Genomic DNA, 25,909 nt, shown 5'->3' with positions numbered 1-25,909 from the left:
GGCTTGGAGAACTTCCAAAATCACAGGCACTTGCTGTCATTATTTTTATCACAGTTCATTCCTACACATGAACTCTAGTGTTAGTTACATCATCACCTCCACGTGGGGCATGAGACTGACACTGATACCTTTCATGTTATCAATGATTTTAGCAGGAGAGTGGCAAGGAAGGATGGAGAAGATTCTATGCATTTGACAATGGAACACAGGGTAGGTAACACAGGAGGGTCACCACCACAGTTCATCGCTGTTAAAGTATTTCCTTTCCACAGCAAGAACTGCAATCCAGCTGGAATGGGGTGTCTCTCCACAAAGGGAATGAGTCCACTGGCTCCTCAGCCTCTGTGAACCACCAGGACTTCGAACCGTGGAACACAGTACAGAAAGCAATCTTCTAACAATGTACAAGTGGTGACCCAGGAAATCAAAACATTCCATGGTGCCACACTAATCCTGATAAACGCCATTTCAGTTTATTAGGAGAGAATCTATGGAGGGCCTTACCAAACGACCAGATATGATTTTGACCACAACTCTGATGAAATGTATCCATTAGGATTAGATTTGGTCTGCATAATCCTGAAAAACGAAATTCCCCTCCCTAATATACACTGAATTACAGTCATCTTGGTACTTTTTTGCTGGAGATCAACTATTGTTTTGCTCAAAATAAAACTAATGGCATGCCATTAGAAAACTGAAGCATGAATAATCATGAGTGACTAGAATTAAGTTTGAATAGAAATTAGATAATACCACTGCCTACTAAATAGTTTAGAAAACAGAAATACCACATCAAGATGATTCGAGACCGGTTACAGATTTAAATTAAAATGTATTACAATGGCGCTTCATGGGCTTTCAGAATGTATTTTATTCTTCTGCAAAACTCACCATGAGGAAATAAAATGTCATGTGCCAACCAGGGTCTAATTATTTCTAATTTGATGAAAATACATTTTTTTCTCTTCTTTATGCTCCGATGAAGGCTAAGGGAGTAACTCTTTAGCTTTGCAGGAGGCTTTAAAAGTTACAAAGAACTTCGTGGAAAAAAATACTATGCTCAACTATGAAATACACCATTTCGGATTTTAGGAGGTAACCTTTTTTAGAAGCCAATCAAAACACATGAGCTCCTTAGAGAAGGGGGCATTATTGGTACACTTGATCTGGTTAACTTGCTTTCAGTTTAAGAAGGAATCGGAGAGAGGAGACAAACAGGCTTCTCTGTGGGTTTCTCATCCTCTGGAAGCTGCCACGCCTATCACATTTCTTCTCACCATTATTTACACCTTTATGTGCCTGCATGATCATCTCTATATAATTTGTCAAGGTCCCTTTCATCTGCTCCCCCACCTTCATGCTGCTGGCTCCATGAATATCACCTCAGAAGTACCAAGCAAACCACCAACTCCCTCTCTCATGAAGGACCCTCAACCAAGCAAGCATCATGCTCTGGAAGGAAAAACTGAGAAAGCACCTGCTTCATTCTGTTCAAGTCCAGTAAGACTTTTTAAAGGGAAGCATGGTAAAGAAGCCTCAGTGTGGCAGACTGGGGCTATGGAGTTCTGGAACCTGGAAATCTGCTAGTGACTTTTTTAAGGCAATCTCGAAATCGCCTGAGCTTCAGAGGGTAGGGGAAGCTCTGCCGGCTGTCAGACACCCCATCCCGACCTGATCAGCTCTGCCTCTGGGGGTTAGGACTCAGTCTTTCTATGTGCAAGTTCACCAGTAGATATGTCCCGAATGACACTGGTTCTCTGCTTCTTTATCTCTGTACACCTTCTGCCCTCACACCGAGCCAGGGCCAAATCAGTTGCCTGGTGAACATTAACAGAATTATGATCAATTGTAAAATGGGTGACAACAAAAAAACCCCATCCCGCTTTTCATAATTAACTAATTAAAATATCTGAGCTGGCATATATGCTGCACCAGGCAGGGAGGTAACAGGGACAACTGGGAAAGACTGGAGTCCTCAGAAAAGAGTTCAGTGTCTGGAGGAGACCAAAATCATGGAGGTGATGTTCTGCTCAGGGCTGAGAGGAGGAAAATGACGGATGCCGTGAAAGAGCGGGGGACGCGTGGGGGACCACGACCACCACACGACGCCTGCTGCACATGCCGGACAGGCGGCGCGGCGTCTGTCAGACCACCTCACCTTCAAGTCTCTGTAAACGACAAACCGACTGTGCATGTGCTCCAGCCCCAGAACGATCTCTGTGGCGTAAAACCGCATCTCCTTCTCAGAAAACACCCCGTGCTGCGAAAGGTGATAGTGCAGGTCGCCTCCTGGAACCAGAGACGCAGAATGTAACTCGGTGCGTGAATTCCAGGGAAACAAAAGTCACGCTCACCGTGCAAAGTCGTGACACGGCTGACAATGGTTAACTATGCTTTGTCTACATGGATGATATAGATGTATCACTGACTTCTGTAATCTGGTGAAACACTTTAAGAAATCCCAGAGAAAACTAAACCATTGAGAAGACTTAGATGTGACAGTGGCTGGGACAATATGAACCCAAGCCTCCGCTCTCGGATGGACATCACGGCTCCCATGGATACCACTTGGTGGGAGTGAGATGGGGGGGGGGGGCAAGCTGATCTTTTGATTACTACAGTCCCGTCTCCTAACTGAATCAACCCATGTAGTGAGGCAGTAGGTGGCCTGGCAGCTGGCTCTGTGGACAGTAAATATGGAGCCAAAATAAATACACTGCTCATATTGATAGATATTTGAGAAAGCAAATACAGTAAAATTTTAACTGGTAAAACCCAGGTGGTTGGGTGTTTGGGTGTCCCCAGTAAAATCCTTTCAATGTTGTGGTATGTTTGAATTTTTCGTAATAAAGGGTTAAAAAAGGTCAATGATCATATGGCCTCCAGTTACAGAGACAGAGAATGCCACCAACAGGGTAAGGGAATGTTCTCATAAATGATAAAGGTGGAGCCACAGCTGATTTACAGAGGTTCACGTGTGTTCAATTCCATTACCTTTGATTCCCTAAGTATCTTCCTGTTCACACACGCATATTCTTGTGTAACTATTTTCAATTAGCATGTAAAAGATTTCCAGCATCGCTGAAGGCTCCCTGTGCCCACCCCAGGCAGCAGTATCAGCTCACAGCCCCTCATTACAGCCAACTGGACTCTACTCTGACCTCTCCCCTCATCGATTAGCTTTGCCAGCTCTGACAGTCACACAAATGGAGTCACACAGGAAACAGGCTGCTGTGTCTGGCTGGTCTGCTCATTATTACGTCTGTGAAATTCCTTCATGTTGCTGGATGGGTCTGGTTCTAAATCAAAAACTCAAAATACAAAACTTCAACTGAACTTCAAAACAGGCATTCATTTATGGAAATATATGCTTTTCCATTTCAGTCCCTGTTACTAAAAACTCTTTGAATTAATTACATGCTGTCACTTTCTAGTATTAGAAAACTGAGTGAGTAAGTCAAAGCCGCTCAGTCGTGTCCGACTCTTTGCGACGCCATGGACTGCAGCCTGCAGACTCCTCTGTCCATGGAGATTCTCCAGGCAAGAATACTGGAGTGGGTTGCCAGGCCTTCCTCCGGGGGATCTTCCCAACCCAGGGATCGAACCCAGGTCTCCCGCACTGCAGGTGGATGCTTTACCATCTGAGCCACCGGGAAAGAGCCTTAGAAAACTACTTTCTGGCTAAAGTTCTTCCTGCATTCTCCAGTTCATCACTGACAGTTCAAAGATTGATATATGGTGGGTCTGGACTAAAGGTACAGACTACTGGGCTAAAATCTGAGCGGGCCCAGAGTCAGTCCTTCACAGTTGGTTTTTAAATACATTCCTGTCTTTGGCCTATGAATCTATAGGAGACATTTCATTCCTAAAGTTGAGCGCCAGTTGACTGCAGTCAATTTTTTAAAATGAAGTTGAACTGGAAATTCAAAGCGTGAAAGGTTTCCTTAAACTTGAGGGGGAATCTAATTATCTGAAAGACCCAGATGGCCAGTCTGTCTGGAACAATGCAAGCTAAGATCAAACATCCTGAAACAAACAAAACACATCATGGCAGAGTCATTCAGTGTATTTAGACTTCCCAAGTCTTGCTTACCGTTCATCAGATCCAAGATGAAGCACAGTTTATCTGGAGTATGGAAGGCATAGGTCATACAGACGATGAAAGGACAATCCTAGAGTGAAAAAAAAAATATATATATATACACACACACACATATATATAAGAAAAGCAAAAGCTGTCCTGGAAAGTAAGTCTACTACCAAGTGCCATTTATACATTGTTTTTTTAAGCCATGACACTGCCCTGTATGTGAAACATAGACACCTATGTGGTGACTTTAACAGACCCAGGAAAGGGAGCCTGATTCCAAGGAAAAAAAAACGCACAGAGATGCAAACACTGCTAATCGGAGATGAACTCAGAGATGCTCTGTCGCTGTGATTAAATCATGACTCCTCTATCTACATCTTCAAAAGACTCAGATTCTACGGACAAATATTACTGCCTTGCTGGTCCTCCTGTTGGTCTACACCTTGGTTCTGGTTATTGTCACAGATTCATTTCAGTGTCTGATTCTGAGCTGGAAGAACCTTTATCACGGGGAGAAATGTTACTGATATCACTGTCTTGAAACACTGACAATAAAAATGAAATTAAATCAGCTTTTGGAAGTGAAAAATATACCAGGGTGGGGGATAGAATAACTCAATTGTAAAGATGTCAATTTTCTCCCAAATTAACCATACATTCCATGTAAACAATTAAAATGGAAATTGACAAACTCATCCCCATATTTATATGGAAATGTAAACAGCCAAGAAAAGTTCAGATAACTCGTGAAGAAAAATAAAGCTGAAACTTCTGTTCTTCAGAAGATGCCATTAAGAGAGTAAGAAAGGCAAATATCAGAATGGGAGGAGGTGTTTGAAATCCACATATATCTTGAATATACAAAGAACTCTCATCAATCAATAAATAAAAAAGCACACAACCCAACAGGAAAATGGCATGACCACCACAACAGTGTTGTATATTTGTTACTGAGTATCAAACAGTCTGTAAGTCTTCAAACAGATGCCAGACCTCAGCTGTCCCCCAAGGAAATGCAAACTGCAAATCACAACGTTACATCACTAAAACAAAGGAGAAGGACTAAAATTACAAAGACCGATGATACCAAGTGTTGCAAAGATACAGAGTTAATGGCACTTCCAACGTGGTAGCTGGGAGGACACAATCGTACAACTGCTTTCACAAGGCGTTTGATGGCATCTGCCAAAGCTGATAACTACCTGCAAAGCCTATGAGCCAGAAATTCCAGCCCGGGGTATCTACCTAACAGTAATCTGTACTCATGTGCACCAAGGGACCTGCATGAGAATGGTCCTCACAGTACTATTCAAAACAGCCCAAACCAGGAAATGATCCAAATGTCTGCCAACAGGAGGACGGACACACGAACTGTGGTACATTTATATGATGGAGTACTATAGAGCAGGGGCTGCCAAACTTTTTCTGCAAATGGGCTAGACAGTAAATATTTTAAGCTTTTCAGGCCCCATCCCTGTCACATAGTTTTCTCTGCTTCTTTTCTCTTGACAATTTCTTCTCTGCTTCTTTTGCTTAAAAAAAAAAAAAAATTCTTAGTTCATGGACTGCGAACACAAGCCAGATTTGGTCCCCAGGCCACACATATAGCCTGGTGACCCCTACTATTTAGCTACAAAAGGTGCTGTTGCTATAAGCAACGACTCAGCTGCATCTTGCAAGCAACACTGAGAGAAGCCAGACACAAAAAGAATACATTTATATAAAGTTCCAACAGGGGCACAGCTAAATTACAGTGTCAGACATCTGGGTAGTAGTTAGCTTGGGCATGGAGTGAGCAGCTGGAAAGGGTAAAGGGAGACTTCTGGGACATGGGTGACTTTCTGTCTCTTGACCTAGGTTCTGGATACACAGATGTGCTCCCTGGTGAAAATCCACTAGATCCAGCACTAAGTCCCACTGAGATTCATACACAGTGAACACTTGCCACTCAACTGATTCAAATAACAAATGGCCTAAAATATCTACATCTACTTTCTTTAACAGAAGCAAAGAATTATTAAATTCTACAGAATATACTCAACTTTCAACAGAGTACACTGTGAACAGAATTCACTTTGTTCACACCTATAGATGAAGGGCATACAGATGAATTTGTGTGGACACGTGCCTGTGTGCTCAGGATTCGAGAACTTGAACTCAATTTCCCCAAGTCTTCTGGAGGAAATTCATTTTGTGGTTACCTTGTTTCCTTAAGAGTTCAGTTGAGATGGTCTTGGTGTTCACTGATTTCGAGATTTATTTTGTTTTCTACAGTCATAAAATAAAGCTGCTGTCCTTTATCTATTAAAAGCTATCTGGTTCTTGGGGGCCGAGTGGCACCATCCTAATTGGAGCCCCACCAGTGTTTCACCAGACCTTTCCATAGTCTGCTGGTGACGACTCGTTCTGCTCTAAATATCATGCCCCTTCCTTAAGGGGGTTCCCCACGTACTCTGGTTCCTGATCTAATCACCAATTCATCTCTAGAGCAGACAAGTGGGTGGACCAGGAACTTAGTAAAGCTTGGGTCTTTTCCTGCTTGAGACAGCAACTCCACTCACTTCACCCAGGGGACCAACAGAGCCTGGAAAGGGGTTTTTCTGAACAGACAGTGTTCGATCCTTCCAACGACAGCCCTGAGAAAACGGCAAAAGGTCAAAGTGAGTTAAGATACTATGTTATTGAGATGGGACACAAATTGGAGATTTACAGTCATAGGCTCGGAGAAGGCAATGGCAAGCCACTCCAGTACTATTGCCTAGAAAATCCCATGGATGGAGGAGCCTGGTAGGCTGCAGTCCGTGGGGTCGCTAAGGGTCGGACATGACTGAGCGACTTCACTTTCACTTTTCACTTTCCACTTTCACACATTGGAGAAGGAAATGGCAACCCACTCCAGTGTTCTTGCCTGGAGAATCCCAGGGACGGGGGAGCCTGGTGGGCTTCTGTCTATGGGGTCACACAGAGTCGGACACAACTGAAGTGACTTAGCAGCAGCAGCAGCAGCAGCAGTCATAGGCTACTGCAACAGAAAGTGCTCTTCTAAAAAAAAAAAAAATCATCTGGTCCAAATTCTTTACTTTAAAGACGAGGAAACTAAACACTGCCCTCCCCCTTCTAAAAGGGAAATGACTTGCCTGAGGCCACAAAGAAATCTGGTAGCCAGCCAAGATTCAAACCCCAAGTCTCCCACTCTGGACCCTCACCAGACCCTGTCCTATGTCACTCCACTTACAAAGGTAATGTTTCCATAGCAACGTAAAATCAAAGCTCGGTTAAAGGGATGTGATTTGGTTATCTCTAAGGAGTTCACTGACCAGGATCCCTCATCTTTTAGGCCCTGAGCAGATGCCATCCTGAGTTTCAGGTGGGGTCTGCGACACAAAGAACTGAATGCTGACCCACACAGCCAAACAGGCAGCAGTTTAATAATGGTGTTAGCACAGTCTCTAAGATAATTATGGTAAGATGTTCTGTCTTGATTACAAATTCAAGGTGACTAAGAACTAGGGGGTTCTCACAGGAGGGTCCTTAAATAAAAGCTCTTAAGCAAGGAATTATCTCCTTTTTTCTAGTTTTTTTTTTCGGGGGGGGCATGTAGGATCTTAGTCCCCAACCAGGGACTGAATCTGTGCCTCCTGAACTGGAAGCATGAAGTCTTGACCACTGGACTGCCGGGGAAGTCCCCGGAACCGTCTTCTTTGATTTCCTAGTGAGCGAAACAGTCTGCATTTTGCAGGAACTTAAACTGTCTATGGGGTCGCACAGAGTTGGACACGACTGAAGCGACTTAGCAGCAGCAGCAGCAAACTGTGATAAAACAGACCACAAAGTAGTCCTCCACAAAAGCTCTCCACCCTGCAATCAGAGGAACCCTTTCAGAATTGCAAGGCTTATTAAATGGCTGTAAAGATTTTTTAAAGTCCTTAGTACTCGTCCAGAAAGCTCTTTCTGCTGGTCTGGCCTCTGTCTGCTTCTCTCTCTCCCCAGCTTCCCCGTGTGGTCCTCACCGCATCACTTCAGAGCCCAGCAGTGCTGACCTGAGTCCCCAGAGCACCCGTGCTCGGGACTCATACACACCCTGGCGTCCCTCCGACCCCAGAGGACCGCCCTGTTTCATGCCTTCTGAGCACCATAGACCTCTCTTTCACACACAGCTCTTGCACATGTTCCAATAATCGACACATGTCTGAGATTCTCTCAGTAAACACTGCTGTCTCTCATTTTACGCAGCCCTATAAGAGCAAAGACCATATTTGTGTTTCGGGACCCCTGTCTCATAGCCAAGTACCTGGCACAATCTAAGACTCAAGGATGATCAGGGAATGAATAAGCGACACTCCTCATGAATAACTGACTGACTTAATGAAGGTGCTGATGGCTCCTCCCAGTAATGGATATACTTGCCCTGATTCCCTTTTCATGACCCAAAAGTTACGGAATAAAACTGGGAACAGTACTTCTTACTGTCTCTCTTGGGGGTGAGAAGAAGGAATTCTCAATTTGAGACTGAAACAGTAATCCAACCTCCAAGCAGAAAGAAAACTTTGATGGTGACTCCAGCTTATTTCCATGCCAACACCTTAGGTAATCATATTGACACAGGCCGATCAACACATCACCGAAGGAGGCAATTTCAAACTAAAGGTTACTTAAATCCTACAAACTGTGGCCTTTGATCAACAAAAATGGCTCTAAATAACTTTACTACAACTCTTTTGGTTAAATGATGCACTTACAATGTTTTTAAAAATGCTAAACAGTCTTGATATTTGCAGAAACAAGTCTTAAATTAGTTCAAAGCAGTAGAACAACATAACTGCAATTTTTTATTTACTCCCTTATGGGCAGACCAGTGAGGAATTCTGAAACTACTTAATCACATTCTGCTCACCTAAATAAAACAAAAATGCTGCTGCTACTGCTGCTGCTGCTGCTAAGTCACTTCAGTTGTGTCCCGACTCTGTGTGACCCCACAGACGGAAGCCCACCAGGCTCCCCTGTCCCTGGGATTCTCCAGGCAAGAACACTGGAGTGGGTTGCCATTTCCTTCTCCAATGTGTAAAAGTGAAAAGTGAAAGTGAAGTCGCTCAGTCGTGTCCGACCCTTAGCGACCCCACGGACTGCAGCCTACCAGGCTCCTCCATCCATGGGATTTTCTAGGCAAGAGTACTGGAGTGGCTTGCAATTGTTCATATATTTTTCTAATACCCTCAATTTTTTTCCATAGGCTCTCCTGGGAATAAACATCCAAGGCTTTGAGATGAGACATTAAAAATTAAATTTTAATAAAGCACTTAATGCCTGCAATAAGCACACACTCACATCTGAAATGAAGACAGAGGCATTTCCAACAGACCCTAGAAACCAACGTCATTCACACTGACTCCAGTACAGTGCGCAGGCCACCCAGGTTCCATTCCCATCAGTCAGCATCTTGCTCACACTCACAGAGTCACTCTTACTTGAAATGTTTAATGTCTACATGTTGGCAGGTAGAGGTGCATAATTAGACATTACTGTTCATAGCGATGGCATTTTCATCTGTTATAGTTAAACTGAATTACGATATTCATTGACTTCAATGGTAAATAGCCTTTCTAGAAGCACTTAAAACTAACACTAGAACGCCGCCGGAGAGACGCCGGTTCCGGTGCAACCGACCACACAAAGAAGTGTGGCCTAGAGGAGCTACCCTACACCCGAGGCCAGGGCCAGTGGCCGAGAGGAGCTACCACATGTCCAATAGGCGGTGGCTGCACGGGCACAGGATGGCCGAGAGGAGCTACTCCACGTTCAAGGTCAGTAGGGGCGGCCTTGAGGAGATACCCCTCGTCCAAGGTAAGGTGCAGCGGCTGCGCTTTCTTGGAGCAGCTGTGAAGAGATATCCCACGCCCAAGGTAAGAGAAACCCAAATAAGACGGTAGGTATTGCGGGGAGTCATCAGAGGGCAGACACACTGAAACCATAATCACAGGAAACTAGTCGATCTGATCACATGGACCACAGCCGAATGTGGTCCACTGGAGAAGGGAATGGCAAACCACTTCAGTATACTTGCCTTGAGAACCCCATGAACAGTATCAAAGGGCAAAATGATAGGATACTGAATGAGGAATTCCCCAGGTCGGTAGGTGCCCAGTATGCTACTGGAGCTCAGTGGAGAAGTAACTCTAGAAGGAATGAAGGGATGGAGCAAAAGCAAAACCAATACCCAGCTGTGGATGTGACCGGTGATAGAAGCAAGGTCCGGTGCTGTAAAGAGCAGTATTGCATAGGAACCTGGAATGTTAGGTCCATGAATCAAGGCAAATTGGAAGTGGTCAAACAGGAGATGGCAAGAGTGAACATAGACATTCTAGGACTCAGTGAATTAAAATGGACTGGAATGGGTGAATTTAACTCAGATGACCATTATATCTACTACTGTGGGCAAGAATCCCTTCGAAGCAACGGAGTAGCATCATGGTCAACAAAAGAGTCCGAAATGCAGTACTTGGATACAATCTTAAAAACGACAGGATGATTTCTGTTCATTTCCAAGGCAAACCATTCAATTTTACAGTAATCCAAGTCTATGTCCCAACCAGTAACGCTGAAGAAGCCGAAGTTGAACGGTTCTATGAAGACCTACAAGACCTTTTAGAACTCACACCCGAAAAAGATGTCCTTTTCATTGTAGAGGACTGGAATGCAAAAGTAGGAAGTCAAGAAACACCTGGAGTAACAGGCAGATTTGGCCTTGGAGCACAGAATGAAGCAGGGCAAAGGCTAATAGAGTTTTGCCAAGAGAATGCACTGGTCATAGCAAACACCCTCTTCCAACAACACAAGAGAAGACTCTACACATGGACATCACCAGATGGTCAACACCGAAATCAGATTGATTATATTCTTTGCAGCCAAAGATGGAGAAGCTGTAATACAGTTAACAAAAACAAGACCAGGAGCTGACTGTGGCTCAGATCATGAACTCCTTATTGCCAAGTTCAGACTTAAATTGAAGAAAGTAGGGAAAACCACTAGACCATTCAGATATGACCTAAATCAAATCCCTTATGATTATACAGTGGAAGTGAGAAATAGATTTAAGGGACTAGATCTGACAGCTAGAGTGCCTGATGAACTCTGGACGGAGGTTCGTGACATTGTACAGGAGACAGGGACCAAGACCATCCCCATGGAAAAGAAATGCAAAAAAGCAAAGTGGCTGTCTGAGGAGGCCTTACAAATAGCTGTGAAAAGAAGAGAAGCGAAAGGCAAAGGAGAAAAGGAAAGATATAAGCATCTGAATGCAGAGTTCCAAAGAATAGCAAGGAGAGATAAGAAAGCCTTCCTCAGTGATCAATGCAAAGAAATAGAGGAAAACAACAGAACAGGAAAAACAAGAGATTTCTACATTTCATGCAAAGATGGGCTCGATAAAGGACAGAAATGGTATGGACCTAACAGAAGCAGAAGATATTAAGAAGAGGTGGCAAGAATACACAGAAGAACTGGACAAAAAAGATCTTCACGACCAAGATAATTACGATAACGTGATCACTGACCTAGAGCCAGACATCTTGGAATGTGAAGTCAAGTGGGCCTTAGAAAGCATCACTAGGAACAAAGCTAGTGGAGGTGATGGAATTCCAGTGGAGTTATTTCAAATCTTTAAAGATGATGCTGTGAAAGTGCTGCACTCAATATGCCAGCAAATTTGGAAAACTCAGCTGTGGCCACAGGACTGGAAAAGGTCAGTCTTCATTCCAATCCCAAAGAAAGGCAATGCCAAAGAATACTCAAACTACCGCACAATTGCACTCATCTCACACGCTAGTAAAGTCATGCTCAAAATTCTCCAAGCCAGGTTTCAGCAATATGTGAACCGTGAACTCCCAGATGTTCAAGCAGGTTTTAGAAAAGGCAGAGGCACCAGAGATCAAATTGCCAACATCCGCTGGATCATGGAGAAAGCAAGAGAGTTCCAGAAAAACATCTATTTCTGCTTCATTGACTATGCCGAAGCCTTTGACTGTGTGGATCACAATAAACTGTGGAACATTCTGAAAGAGATGGGAATACCAGACCACCTGACCTGCCTCCTGAGGAACCTGTATGCAGGTCAGGAAGCAACAGTCAGAACTGGACATGGAACAACAGACTGGTTCCAAATAGGAAAAGGAGTACGTCAAGGCTGTATATTGTCACCCTGCTTATTTAATTTATATGCAGAGTACATCATGAGGAACGCTGGGCTGGAAGAAGCACAAGCTGGAATCAAGATTGCTGGGAGAAATATCAATAACCTCAGATATGCAGATGACACCACCCTTATGGCAGAAAGTGAAGAGGAACTCAAAAGCCTCTTGATGAAAGTGAAAGAGGAGAGCGAAAAGGTTGGCTTGAAGCTCAACATTCAGAAAACAAAGATCACGGCATCTGGTCCCATCACTTCATGGGAAATAGATGGGGAAACAGTGGAAACAGTGTCAGACTTTAGTTTTTGGGCTCTAAAATCACTGTGGATGCTGATTGCAGCCATGAAATTAAAAGACTCTTACTCCTTGGAAGGAAAGTTATGACCAACCTAGACAGTATATTAAAAAGCAGAGACATTACTTTGCCAACAAAGGTCCATCTAGTCAAGGCTATGGTTTTTCCAGTGGTCATGTGAGAGTTGGACTGTGAAGAAAGCTGATCGCCGAAGAATTGATGCTTTTGAACTGCGGTGCTGGAGAAGACCCTTGAGAGTCCCTTGGACTGCAAGGAGATCCAACCAGTCCATTCTAAAGGAGATCGATCCTGGGTGTTCATTGGAAGCACTGATGCTAAAGCTGAAACTGCAATACTTTGGCCACTTCATGCGACGAGTTGACTCACTGGAAAAGACTCTGATGCTGGGAAGGATTGGGGGTGGGAGGAGAAGGGGACGACGGAGAATGAGATGGCTGGATGGCATTGCCGACTCGATGGACATGAGTTCGGGTGAACTCCGGGAGTTGGTGATGGACAGGGAGGCCTGGCGTGCTGTGATTCATGGGATCGCAAAGAGTCGGACTTGACTGAGTGACTGAACTGAACTGAACTAACATAAACCACAACACAATAAATATATTTGGTGACAAGAAAACATGGAGCCTACAAAGGGATGAGAAAAGAACACTGGGCTCACTTAGGAAGTCCAGGGACTCTGGGCAAAGAAATGACGTCCCTGGATCTCAGGTTCCTTGCTTATCAGCTAAAGGGAATGCCTTGAGTCATCAGGAAGATCTGAGCCTTTGAAAACCTCTGGGTGAAGGTGACCTTACTCAGAACCCAGCTGTGACAGCTGGAGGTACCCCAGGCTCTGTACCTCACTTGCCGGGGTACACGGACAATGGCCAGGTTTCTGGGACCATGGGTTTTTCTGGGCGTCTTTACATATATCTGTCCGAGTAAATAAAAGCTGAGATTTTGGTCCTGGGTGATGGCATTAACAGGAAAAGAAATCAGAGTGGGATGTTGCTTTATAAGTCGAGATGACACAGGGTGAAGCTGTCTTTGACACGTGATGAGCTCAAAATGACAGCTGGAATGTATGAATAAATGGACCAGTAGGCAGAAACATGGTGCTGGAGATGGAAAAGACCAGCATCCACAGCAGGGAAAGGGGGCAAGTGCTGAGAAGACAGGGTCCCCTCCAAATGAAATATGGATTGGCTGCTGCTGCTGCTAAGTCACATCAGTCGTGTCTGACTCTGTGCAACCCCATAAACAGCAGCCCACCAGGCTCCTCTGAGCCTGCGAGTCTGCGGAGCACTCCAAAGGGATAGTTGGGGGTTGACGGAGCATCACTTCTCTCTGTTTGTGAAAGAGGGAAGTGACATTCCTCTTACTTTTTCTCCTCTGGGTTAGTCCTTCACTGTCATGCAGCCAATTCTTACCTATATTCAGGTGATCTTTTTTGGTCACTTATACGATTATATTCTGCCATCTCTGTCATATCCCACAAAGAAGGAAGTCATAAATGGGCAGTGAAGGGACAAGTGGTCAGTGTGCGTGACGATGGCCGGTAGTACGTTCCTAATTCCCAACTCAGACAGAGGTCTCTTTGAATTATTATTTATATTAACTTAGTGCTGCTGCTCCCTGCTATAAATTCTAATCCCCTCAAGAACTGGCTAGCTGCATAATTCACCAAGGGAAAAACAAAAAAAGCTGTATTTTAAATAAATTGTCCTGATACCAAAAAAAAAACAAAAAACTCACCAAATGAATAGAAACACACACACACACAAATGCAATGTTCAAAACTGAATACTCACTCCTGTGCTCACCAGGGACAACATGATCCTTTCATTTAAGGCTAAGGTTTCTCCCTGTTTCATCTTGATTCTCTTCTTATCCAAGCATTTCATTGCATACCTAGAACCATAAATATTACTGAAGAGAATCTATACAGAAAATATATCTAAGTGGATTTAAATGGTACATATCATATTGAGGGAAGTTTCTAAAAATTCGGGAAGTCTTTTAAAGCAGCAAAATGCTTCTAAGAGACCAAGGGAGTCTGAATAAAGTGGAGACTTCACTTAGTAACAGCACATGGATATCTGTTCATTCACTGTGACACGTGTCCTGTACTACGGTAAGAGGGACATGGAGAACACAGACACTCCCTGCACTATTTTTTTGCTCCTTTTCTCCAAACCTAAAATTATTCTAAAGTAAAAAGACTATTTTAAAAAAAAAATCAAGCAATAATTAAGATATTTCTATTATTATATGAATTGACATTTCAGTTAAATAAAAGCAATAAAGTAGATACACAAAAAATTCAGGGAAATAAATTTTGTATGTATCCCTACTGTCTAGTACTTGTGTGTGTGTGTGTGTGTGTGTGTGTGTGTTTTGTAGGGGTGGGGCCTGTACTATAGTATTTAGTGTGTAGGAATTGTGAATTAAGCACTGGTCAAGATTTTATAAGTGTGTCGAGGGTAACATTCTAAAACACTGATCATCAACTAAATGGGATTTTCTTTGAATGTGAGTATAAAACCCTCCTAATATTCCCAGAAAAATATACAAGTGTAGAACACTTACATCTTTCCAGTGTCTGCTTTCCTGCAACCGTATACTTCACCGAATCCCCCTCGTCCAATGATCCGATGCACGCTGAAATCATTCATGGTCAACTGTGAATTTAAAATGCAACACAGAAACATAAAACTGCGTAAAAACTATCCCACTGTTTTCATGCAAAACATACAGTTATTGAAACAGCGATTCTGACGTTGCTGCCCTTTGGGCAACTGGCCCCGCAAACTGAGAGATAAGAAGCACAGGTGGCAGGACATTCTAGAACCGCCTTCGATGTAAACTACACAGGATGCAAACCATGGAGGCAACTGGGAAGATGACCCGGTGGGAGCCCATTGTTTTATCCAGTCCCATGAATCTTAGATTATAAGGTGTATACTTTCAAGACAAGTGAATGTGAAATTTCCAGGCAAACTACAAAGTGACCTTGGCTACTCTGAAGCTGGAAGTTTGGGAACAGTTCAGCCATTCCAGGAACTTCTGTGGTAGAAAAATAGGTCTGCATCAAGGGCATCTATGCTCTCCTAACAGTTGGGCCATATGATCAGGAAGCCCAGTGAATGCTGGCCATGTGAATTTTTTTAATCAAAAGCATCAGTAAGTAGAGAGGACTCAGGCTGGGCATGCGAGTGTGAAACCAGAGCAGGTGTGAGTAACTCGATGAAGAGGCTTTCATCCATAAGCACTAGGTTTTCATCAATATCCTCTCAGCAATGCTTTGCTTCCCAAGAAGTTTTCATAGCATCAGATGGTACAAAGGCAGAGAGACAGTCCTATGTTCACGGTAAGAGGCCATCAGACAATAGCAAATGCTTTTTGTTACGTATCCAGGCAAAAGAAGGGTCAGATGCTTGAAGGGTTTCTCCAGACAACCCTTCAGACATCACGTCTGCAGCCAGGCAGGGGCATCCGGCCCTCGAGCTTCACGTTTGCTGCTCAGAGGACAGAAGGATGTGAAGACATGAGGATACCACGTCTGCTAAAGGAGCACAGGCACAAGGAAGATCCGCAGCAGAGATAAGGGTTTTTTGGTTTTGTTTGTTCATTTTTTGGCCATGCGGATGCATGCAGGATCTTAGTTCCCCAACCAGGGATTGAACCCTTGTTCCCTGCAGTAGAAGCAGAGGATCTTAATCTGGACTGCCCAGGAAGTCCCGTTATTTTTAAAAATGTGTCACTGCCTCTTGCTTCTCAATCCTGCTGGAAATGGGGTAGAGAGGGGAAATTAAAAAGAAAAAAAAAAAAACTCACTTCTGTGAATGGTACTGTTCAACTAAAAAAATTTTTTTTAAAAATCAAAAACAGAATCCAGTTATTTCTTTTTCTCAGTTGCAAACCTTTGTGGAGGGAGAGCACAAGGGAAAGGGGAAGAGTCAGGAGCACTCTAAACGTGAAGAACGTGCGCTAGAACTCCTGACACGGAGAAGCTAAGAGAAGACGGAGTATGAGGGGATACAAGCCAGGAAGGATCCTGCCTTTGAGGACTGCTTTCATCATTCTCAAAACAATACAAAAGATGCAGCTGTGGTCTAGTAAGAGATATCATCATGTTTATTACATGACTGCACCTAATTAGAAAAAAAAAAAAAAGGGAATTTACCAGGATGGCAAATGACATGGGCACAGGAATTACATGATGTAGAAGACTTGTATCTTTACTACTATTTCTATTAAAAGCTTAATTATGGCTTAAAATATCCTTCCTTAAATAAATAAATGCTTTCTTATATCAATATGAAAAAAAGAGGACGAAAACTCAAAGTGTTTACAACTGGATATGGGAGGATGGATTTTTCATGCGTAAAGCTGTAAGCAGGACATCTGTTTGGGCAGCATGTTACCCTTGGGAGTATGCTGCCGAATAAAATATTTTCTCACGAAGCTGAGCCAAAGGAAGTTTTTATTTAAAAAAAGAAAGGCAAAGATGATACTCACATGGATATTTAATTCCACGTTTTTCCACTGACAAAATCTAGTGAACTTGTCACTGAAAAAGAATGTGAGGAATTACTGAAAAGTTAAATACCATGTTAACTGCAAAACTAGCATTGTATACTTGTGTGACTTCTCAGAGTGAGCCTTTGTAAACATTTTTTTCACAAAGCGTTTGCCTAGCACTCAAGGCTTTATTTTACAATTCAAATTGAAGATTTCATGTTTCTGTTTTAATTGGCATTATGTTATGGTAACAATCTTTATCTGAGTCGGTACTGTCCAACAGACGGGTAACAGATGACACATAAGTAATTTAATTTTAATAATGTATCTTATTTGAACCAATATATCAAAAAATTATCATTTCCACATGTAATCAATATAAAATTTTAATGAGATAGCCTACATTCTTAGTTTTGTATTGCTTTGAAAGTGAAAATCGCTCAGTCGTGTCCAACTCTTTGCGACCCCATGGACTATACAGTCCATGGAATTCTCCAGGCCAGAATATTGGAGTGGGTAGCCTTTCCCTTCTCCAATGGATCTTGCCAACCCAGGGATCGAACTCAGGTCTCCCGCATTACAGGTGGATTCTTTACCAGCTGAGCCACAAGGGAAGCCCAAGAATACTAGAGTGGGTAGTCTATCCCTTCTCCAGGGGATCTTCCCAACCCAGGAATCAAACTGGGGTCTCCTGCATTGCAGGCAGATTCTTTACCAACTGAGCTATCAGGGAAGCCCCTGAAACTGGTTTGAATTCATTGCTTTGAAACCTGGGTGTATTTTGCATTTATAGCCCATTTCTATGTAAAGCTTCATATAGAGAACAGACTTACGGTTCTCTCTGTGAGAGAGGATGAGAGGGTGGGGGAGAGCCCGATTGGGAGTTTGGGATAATATAGGATGGACAAACAACAACTCCTACTGTATAGCACAGGGAACTAGATTCAACATCTTGTGATAAACCATAATGGAAAAGAATATTAAAAAAGACTATATATATATGTATAGCTGAATCGCTTTGCTGTACAGCAGAAATTAACATTGCAAATCAACTATACTTCAACAAAATTAAAAAAAAAAAGTGAATGGTCAATTCAGTGGGAGACAATGACTGTGCAGGTTTACCTGGATACATAGTGAAGTTATAAGACCTCTTCCCCAATTTCAATTACCATCCCCATTTCTCCCCTCTCCCCCGAGGGTCACAGAACAATGGGTTGACCCAGGAGTTTGGGAAAAGTCAGATCTTTAGAATCAGCAGCCATGGAGATGGCCCAAGGCTCAGCTGAATCTTAGCCCTGAACCAGTGCCCTGGCCCCTCAGTTCCATGCCACTGCTTTTTGGCAAAGCCCCTCTGGTCCTGCTCAGAAAACGTAATCATTTGTATGCAGATTCATTTCCCACAGTACTGACTCTACTCCAAGATAAAATTATCTCTTGAACTCTGGTAGAATCTTGATACAACTTTTAAAAAAAATTAGTTCTGTGAACATGTGGAGAAGGAAAAAAAGACAAAACACTGAAGCGTTTGCTCTTAAAGGGCAATTACTGACCAGCTGTGGGCTGTTCCCGCCCAGAAGCTTGCTCATCCTGCCAACTGTCTAGAAATTAGCCGAGTTTACAGAGACGAGCAGGGTCCAGGCGAATGCAGATTCAGGGTCAGAAAGTCCGATCCCTAAGGTGCACCATCACAGGGGAACACCGAAGGGCTGACTCTCAGGTGCCTGGAAACCGTGTGAGCACTTTCAGAGGCATCCCGGAATCTTTTACATTTCCTTTTTAAAACAAATTTCTTTTACAGTGGAGTCTAGTTGATTTACGATGCTGTGCTAGTTTCAGGTGTGCGGCAAAGGGATTCAGTTACACATACACATATCTCTATGCTTTTTATTCTTTTTCAGATTCTTTTCCCCTTTGCTGCTGCTGCTAAGTCACTTCAGTCGTGTCCAACTCTGTGTGACCCCACAGACAGAAGCCCACCAGGCTCCCCCGTCCCTGGGATTCTCCAGGCAAGAACACTGGAGTGGGTTGCCATTTCCTTCTCCAATGCATGAAAGTGAAAAGTGAAAGTGAAGTCGCTCAGTCGTGTCCGACCCTTAGCGACCCCATGGACTGCAGCCTACCAGGCTCCTCCATCCATGGGATTTTCTAGGCAAGAGTACTGGAGTGGCTTGCCATTGCCTTCACTGCTTTTCCCCTTTAGGTTATTATAAATAGCAAGTAGAATTCCCTGCACTACACAGCAGGTCCTTGCTTTTCAGAATTTTATATGCCAAACATACTCTATAGTTTGAGTAACCCAAAGAAACACATTTATTGGGTACATTAATGACAGACATGACAAAACACATCTGCCAATACACCTAAATTCTACTATGTAAAGAATCAAGAAAAGGGTTGTCTCATTTTTAAGGATATGACTTTAACATATAAACAAATGAACTGAATATAGACTCATGCTTGCATTAGCAAATGTGTCCCAATAAGATACTTTGAATATTGAGGTTCCCTAGTCTATTTACATTTTGGATCATTCGGAAACTAAAACCTAAAACTCAAAGGGATGTTAAGATATACAAACCCTAAATTATAAAGTATAGAGGGTACAAGCTAATACAAAGCCTGGTACAGAGCACATGGATAATGAATGTTTGTTGAATGAATAAAGTTAACACATTTTAAGGATAGCACTTATGGGGTGAAATGAGGTATACCTACACAGCACAAGATTTAAATATCATAGCCCAGTCGGTAAAGAATCTGCCTGCAAGGCAGGAGACCCGGGTTTGATTCCTGGGTCGGGAAGATCCTCTGGAGACGGAAATGGCAACCCACTTCAGTATTCTCACTTAGAGAATCCCATGGACAGAGGAGCCTGTCAGGCTACAGTCCATGGGGTCGCAAGGGTCAGACACAACTTAGCAAATAAACTGCCATACTAACATAATGATACATGTCAAACATACCTCAACAAAAAAGACTTTGTACATAAAGTTTCATACCTTTCCATGAATTTCTGAAAAATGCTGCCTCGAAGACTTTCACAAATTTCTTCTATGTATGGCTGGAAAGGATGGAAAAGAAATTCCACAGTGCATCAGTAAGAACACAGTAAAGTGAAAAACACAAGTGGATGAGACTCAGGTGTGGTGCTGCTGCTAAGTCGCTTCAGTCGTGTCCGACTCTGTGCGACCCCATAGACGGCAGCCCACCAGGCTCCCCCATCCCTGGGATTCTCCAGGCAAGAACACTGGAGTGGGTTGCCATTTCCTTCTCCAATGCATGAAAGGGAAAAGTGAAAGTGAAGTTGCTCAGTCATGTCCGACTCTTCGCGACCCCGTAGACTGCAGCCCACCAGGTTCCTCCGTCCATTGGATTTTCCAGGCAAGAGTACTGGAGTGGGGTGCCATTGCCTTCTCCACAGAGGTGGTGAGGTTCCCAGTTATGTGCTCCCATAATCATCAATAACCTCAGATATGCAGATGACACCACCCTTATGGCAAAAAGTGAAGAACCAAAGAGCCTCTAGATGAAAGTGAAAGAGGAGAATAAAAAAGTTGGCTTAAAACTCAGCATTCAGAAAACGAAGATCATGACATCTGGTCCCATCACTTCATGGCAAATAGATGTGGAAACAATGGAAACACTGACAGACTTTATTTTTTCAGGCTCCAAAATCACTGCAGATGGTGACTGCAGCCATGAAATTAGAAGATGCTTGCTCCTTGGAAGAAAAGTTATGACCAACCTAGACAGCATATTAAAAGGCAGAGACATTACTTTGCCAACAAAGGTCCATCTAGTCAAAGCTGTGGTTTTTCCAGTAGTCATGTACGGATGTGAGAGTTGGACTATAAAGAAAGCTGAGTGCCAAAGAATTGATGCTTTTCAACTGTGGTGTTGGAGAAGACTCCTGAGAGTTCCTTGGACAGCTAGGAGATCCAACCAGTCCACCCTAAAGAAAATCAGTTCTGAATATTCATTGGAAGGACTGATGTTGAAGCTGAAACTCCAATACTTTGGCCATCTGATACGAAGAACTGACTCCTTGGCAAAGACCCTGATGCTGGGAAAGATTGAAAGCGGGAGGAGAAGGGGACGACGGAGGATGAGATGGTTGGATGGCATCACCAATTCAACGGACAGGAGTTTGAGTAAACTCCAGGAGTTGGTGATGGACAGGGAGGCCTGGCGTGCAACAGTCCATGGGGTCCCAAAGAGTCGGACACGACTGAGCGACTGAACTGAACTGAACTGATAGTACCTTGTACTCGCACTTCTCCACACCTGTCCAGTTTGCACCAATGGATTCATGGGCATGACTACTTGTTAGTAGTTATCTATACCACTCAATGGCATGTTCCCTGAAGGCAAGGACAGGTCTGTCCTATGTGCCACTGTGTCTCTACCATCTGGCACAGCTCACGGCAAGTCACAGACATGCCTTAGATGCCTGGAATTAGCTTCACGGGCATGTGACCCATGCAGCCCCACAGAAGAGCCCAGTGCTTGGTATGGGGCCCGACTGTTGCCATCTTGAAATTCCTGAACAAGGACCCCCACGTTTACTGAGCCCTGTAAATTAGGTAATGGCAGCTTGTAAATTACAATTAACTATATAATTGCCATTGATTACAATTATCATAAATGATCAGCATTAATATTGAGTTTCAAAGACTAAAAGTGAAGGAACCTATGGAGTAAAATTTTTTTTTTAGCTATTTGCAAGGTCTTTGAGCAGGTTCATGGCTAAGCCGAGATTAAGGCAAGGACTCCTGGCTCACATGTGTGGGGCTCTTTCCCTATGGAGAACAATCTGCTTCAATTTCACGCCACTTTACACATTACCAAATAAACTGCATAAATTTATTTCCCATGGGGTAGTCTTCAATTCAAGAGTGATAAAAATATCAAATGCCAACACTTCACAACTCAGCCTAGGGGCAATTAGCTAGTTCTGGAAAATATCGTGATACCCTACTCTCTCCTTGAGTGATAGAAATTTAATGTTTTCTGTGTCTTTGTAGATCATCCCAAAAATGCGCAAAAAAGAAGGATCAGACATCAGGAGATGTCCAAGGAAAGTGATCAAACGAGGAAATGTACAGAAGCCACAGTCACCAACATGAGCAGTGAGACCACCGCAGCTCGCCTGGGAGCTTCCCTTCCTACCACGGGGCTAAGCAAGGCTCTGCCACTTGGCAGGGCTATCAGTGTCCTGGGCAGGGCACTGGGCATAGTCACTAAAACCAAATGGACTTGCTCCCTCCTTAGTAACAGGGGAAGCTGACCTCTCTCTCTCTCTGAAGCCTTTTGCAGCTCTGAAGTCCTATGTGTCTATAATGAAAGATAATAGTCATCTTCGCCAAGTCTTCTAGATGCTAAACACCATGCCACAAGTCTCAAGAGGTTCAAAAGACATCAAGTGTGGAAAGATGCATGAAAGACTAAATTTGTATGTAACAGATTTCCTATTTACAGAAACTCTTATGTTAACATTTTTTTTCATATTTTATAAAACATTCTCTACCAGAAATTCTTAAGACCAGATATGATATACCACACTGCCACTTTCAACATGAAGGACCACAAAATGTGTCAGCTGAGCAATGCAAAAGCCAAAGTTCAACAGTGGGGTCATGAGCAAACGACCTCACTGCTCTGATTCTTGGTTTCCTCAATCTTTAAGATGGGAGAGTTACATCTAACCTGCAAGGCCGTTGTGAGGATTTAATAAGATTCAGAACACTGAGAGTTCCCTGGTGGCTCAGATGGTCAAGAATCCACTTGCAATGCAGGAGACCTGGGTTCGATCCCTGGGTTGGGAAGATCCCCTGGAAAAGGGCAAGGCAATCCACTCCAGTATTCCTGCCTGGAGAATTCCCATGCACAGAGTAGCCTGGCAGTCTACAGTCCGTGGGGTTGCAAAGACTCAGACACAACTGAGGGACTAAGCACAGAACACTGAGAGCCAAACACAGGACTGGGCACATTCCAGGAACCTAAATGTAAGACAGGACTCCTCCCAACTCTTGCCACGAAATGTACCTGGGCAATTATTTCTAAAGTCAACTTTGCAAACAAAAAGAATAAAAGGCATTTTGTATTTATTTTCAGAGCATTTTTTTTTATTACCTTGTTCTCCTTGACAAGAAATTTCCTCTCAGGCCTCACACTTTACAATGCTTAAATATACAATAAACCTACAGCAGTCAAAATAGTATGGTACTGACATAAAAACAGATCTGAAGGATCAATGGAACAGAACAGAGTTCAGAAATAAATCCACACACCTACGGTCACCTGATCTTTGACAAGGGCATCAAGCATTCAGTGGGGTAAGGACAGTCACTTCAATAAATGGAGGATGAGGTTGGACCCTTACCTCACACCATATATAAAAATCAACTCAAGATGAATTAAAGACTTGAATATAAGACCTGAAACCATACAACTAGAAGAAAACACGGGAAAAAGCTTCTTGACACTGGTTCGGGTGATGACTTTTTGGATATGACATCAAAAGCTCTGGCAACAAAAGCAAAAACAGACAAGTGGAATTGCATCCGACTAAAAAGCTTCTGCAGAGCAAAGGAAACAATTAACAGAGTGAGCAGGCAACCTGTAGAATGAAAGAAGTTATTTGCAAACCATATGCTGTGAGGTTAATATTCAAAACATATGAAGAACTCAACTCGACAGCCAAGGCCCAAATAACCCAGTTCAAAAGTGGGCTGAAGACCTGCATAGACATTTTTCAAAACAGATAATAAATGGCCAACAGGCATATGAAAAGGTGCTCAGCATCACTAATCATCAAGGAAATGCAAATCAAAACCACAGAGAGATATCATGTCACACCTGTCAGGATGACTGTTATCAGAAAGCCAAGAGGTGGGTGTTGGTGAGGATACAGAGAAAAGGGAATCCTTGTGCACTGCTGGTGGGAATACACACTGGGACAGTCATTACAGAAAACAGTATAAAGACTCCTTCTGGTATATATCCAAAGGAAGCTAAATCAGTATCCTGAAGAGACACCCACACACCCATGTTCACTGCGGCATTACTTCACAATAGTAAAGATATGGAGATAACCCAAGGGTCTGTCAACGGATGGATGGATAACGAAAATGGGAGGTGGAGATATACATGTATGTACACATACATGTGTACACACACACACACAAAATGGTACACCCTGTTCTGTTCCTTAAAAAGAAGGAAATCCTGACATTTACGACACCACAGGTGACTCTGGAGAACATTATGCTAAGTGAAACAAGCCAGACACAGAAAGACAATTATGAGCTGATCTCTCCGTATGTGGAATCTAAAAAAGTCTAACTTATAAAAGCAGAATAGAAGGTTGGTTTGCCAAGGGTTAGGAAGTGGGGAAAATGGGGAGATGTTGCTTAAAGGGTACAAAGGTTCAGTTCTGCAGGATAAATAAGTCTTGGAGAGCTCATGTCCAGTGTGGGGACTATAGTTAATAGCACTGTATTGTACACTTGAAATTTGCTAAGAAAGTTGATCTTAAGTGTTCTCACCACCCATGCACACACAAATATAGCTACATGAGGTGACGAGTATGCTGCTTAGATTACAACAATCATTCCACAATGAGTACACATACCAAAACATTACACTGTACACTTTCAATTATACACATTTTTGTCAATTTTAACTCATTTAAAGCCAGGAGGGAAAATTCCAACTCAAAGAACATCAAGTAACTTTAATGTCAGTTAAATGTTATAGAGATCAATGTCCCTCTATAAACAGGGCATCCAAACATATAACTTCTATTTTACACTTTGACCACTAGGTTCTAACCGAATTGCACTAAAATGCTTTCTTATTTAAACTGACATAATAATAACTATTTCCTTCACCACTGAAATAAAAATACCAGCTATTCTGTATCTGTTTTATCAGAACATTACTCAAATATTTTCTTATGAACAAATCAGTAAAGTGCTTTTAAAAGATATACTGGAGACATGGCTTCTAAATCAATGTTTCTTGAAGCCACAAAGATGATTTTGTTGGTCTTTGTATCTTTCATCTGGAACTATCTTTTTAAACGTTATTTATGCTACAGGAAGAGCTAACATCAGAGTTGTAAAGTCTACGTATGTAATTTAGCAATATTAAATGTAACTGATTACACAACGATCTCTGAACCATGTCAAAGTCAGAAAACTGAAATTCTGACATGAAAATATCACAGAGGCAACAAAAAGGAGGTATTCAAATTGCACTTTCTGACTGTGAGGTGTTTGAGAAGATTGACATTTATGGAGTGCTGTGATAGACAGGCCTGGTACAAAGCAGCTCATATGCACTGAGTCCTCAAAACCCCATTTACAGGACAGTCTGCTGGCATTTCTACTCCACAGAGGGACAAACAGAAGTGCGGAGAGGTATGGTACCTTGCCCAGGGTCTTGAAACTCAGGTCACTGAATTTCAGAGCCCAAGCTTATAACCAACTAGACTATACTAAAAGGTCTGCATTTTAAGAGATGTCCATCTAATCATTTTGGCAGAAAGGCAGCAGCCTGTTTGGTTACCGTGCCCAAATGTTCTCAGAGTCAAACTAGTATCTTTTCTATAGAATAATCAGATTCATTTTGTATGAATCTGTGTAAATAAGCCCAACTATAACGCACTAAGGCAAAAATCAACTTACTTCTCTTCAAATGACTGAATAATTCAAGAAAAGGATAAACTAGTTATTTTCATTTATGAAAACCATTACATTAATAAATGGCATTCTTTCCTATTTCTTGTAACTCCCAGAAACATAAAAA

At 42.8% G+C, this 25,909-nt stretch overlaps 1 protein-coding gene across 5 annotated transcripts in view; it reads right to left on the bottom strand.

Moving 5' to 3' along the window:
- The window catches only part of GRK3 (G protein-coupled receptor kinase 3), a 125,632-nt gene that overhangs the window by 29,369 nt on the left and 70,354 nt on the right, over positions 1 to 25,909 (bottom strand). For all 5 annotated transcript variants that reach the window (XR_016035364.1, XR_016035363.1, XM_088828283.1 and 2 more), the window contains 6 exons: positions 20,098 to 20,159; positions 17,093 to 17,144; positions 15,161 to 15,252; positions 14,383 to 14,482; positions 4,097 to 4,175; positions 2,162 to 2,292 (listed from right to left, as the gene is read on the bottom strand). Coding sequence is in view for 3 of the 5 variants with exons in the window: in XM_088828283.1 (XP_088684409.1) it covers positions 2,162 to 2,292; positions 4,097 to 4,175; positions 14,383 to 14,482; positions 15,161 to 15,252; positions 17,093 to 17,144; positions 20,098 to 20,159 (516 nt within the window). In the remaining 2 variants the exon portion in view is untranslated. The remainder of the gene's footprint in view (positions 1 to 2,161; positions 2,293 to 4,096; positions 4,176 to 14,382; positions 14,483 to 15,160; positions 15,253 to 17,092; positions 17,145 to 20,097; positions 20,160 to 25,909) is intronic.

The sequence above is a fragment of the Moschus berezovskii genome, chromosome 19 (genome assembly GCF_049115385.1).
Source record: "Moschus berezovskii isolate FMDL1 chromosome 19, NW_MosBer_1.0, whole genome shotgun sequence".
NCBI lineage: Eukaryota > Metazoa > Chordata > Mammalia > Artiodactyla > Moschidae > Moschus > Moschus berezovskii.
Note: the sequence above shows the minus strand (reverse complement) of the source record. Positions and strands in the feature narration are given on the sequence as shown.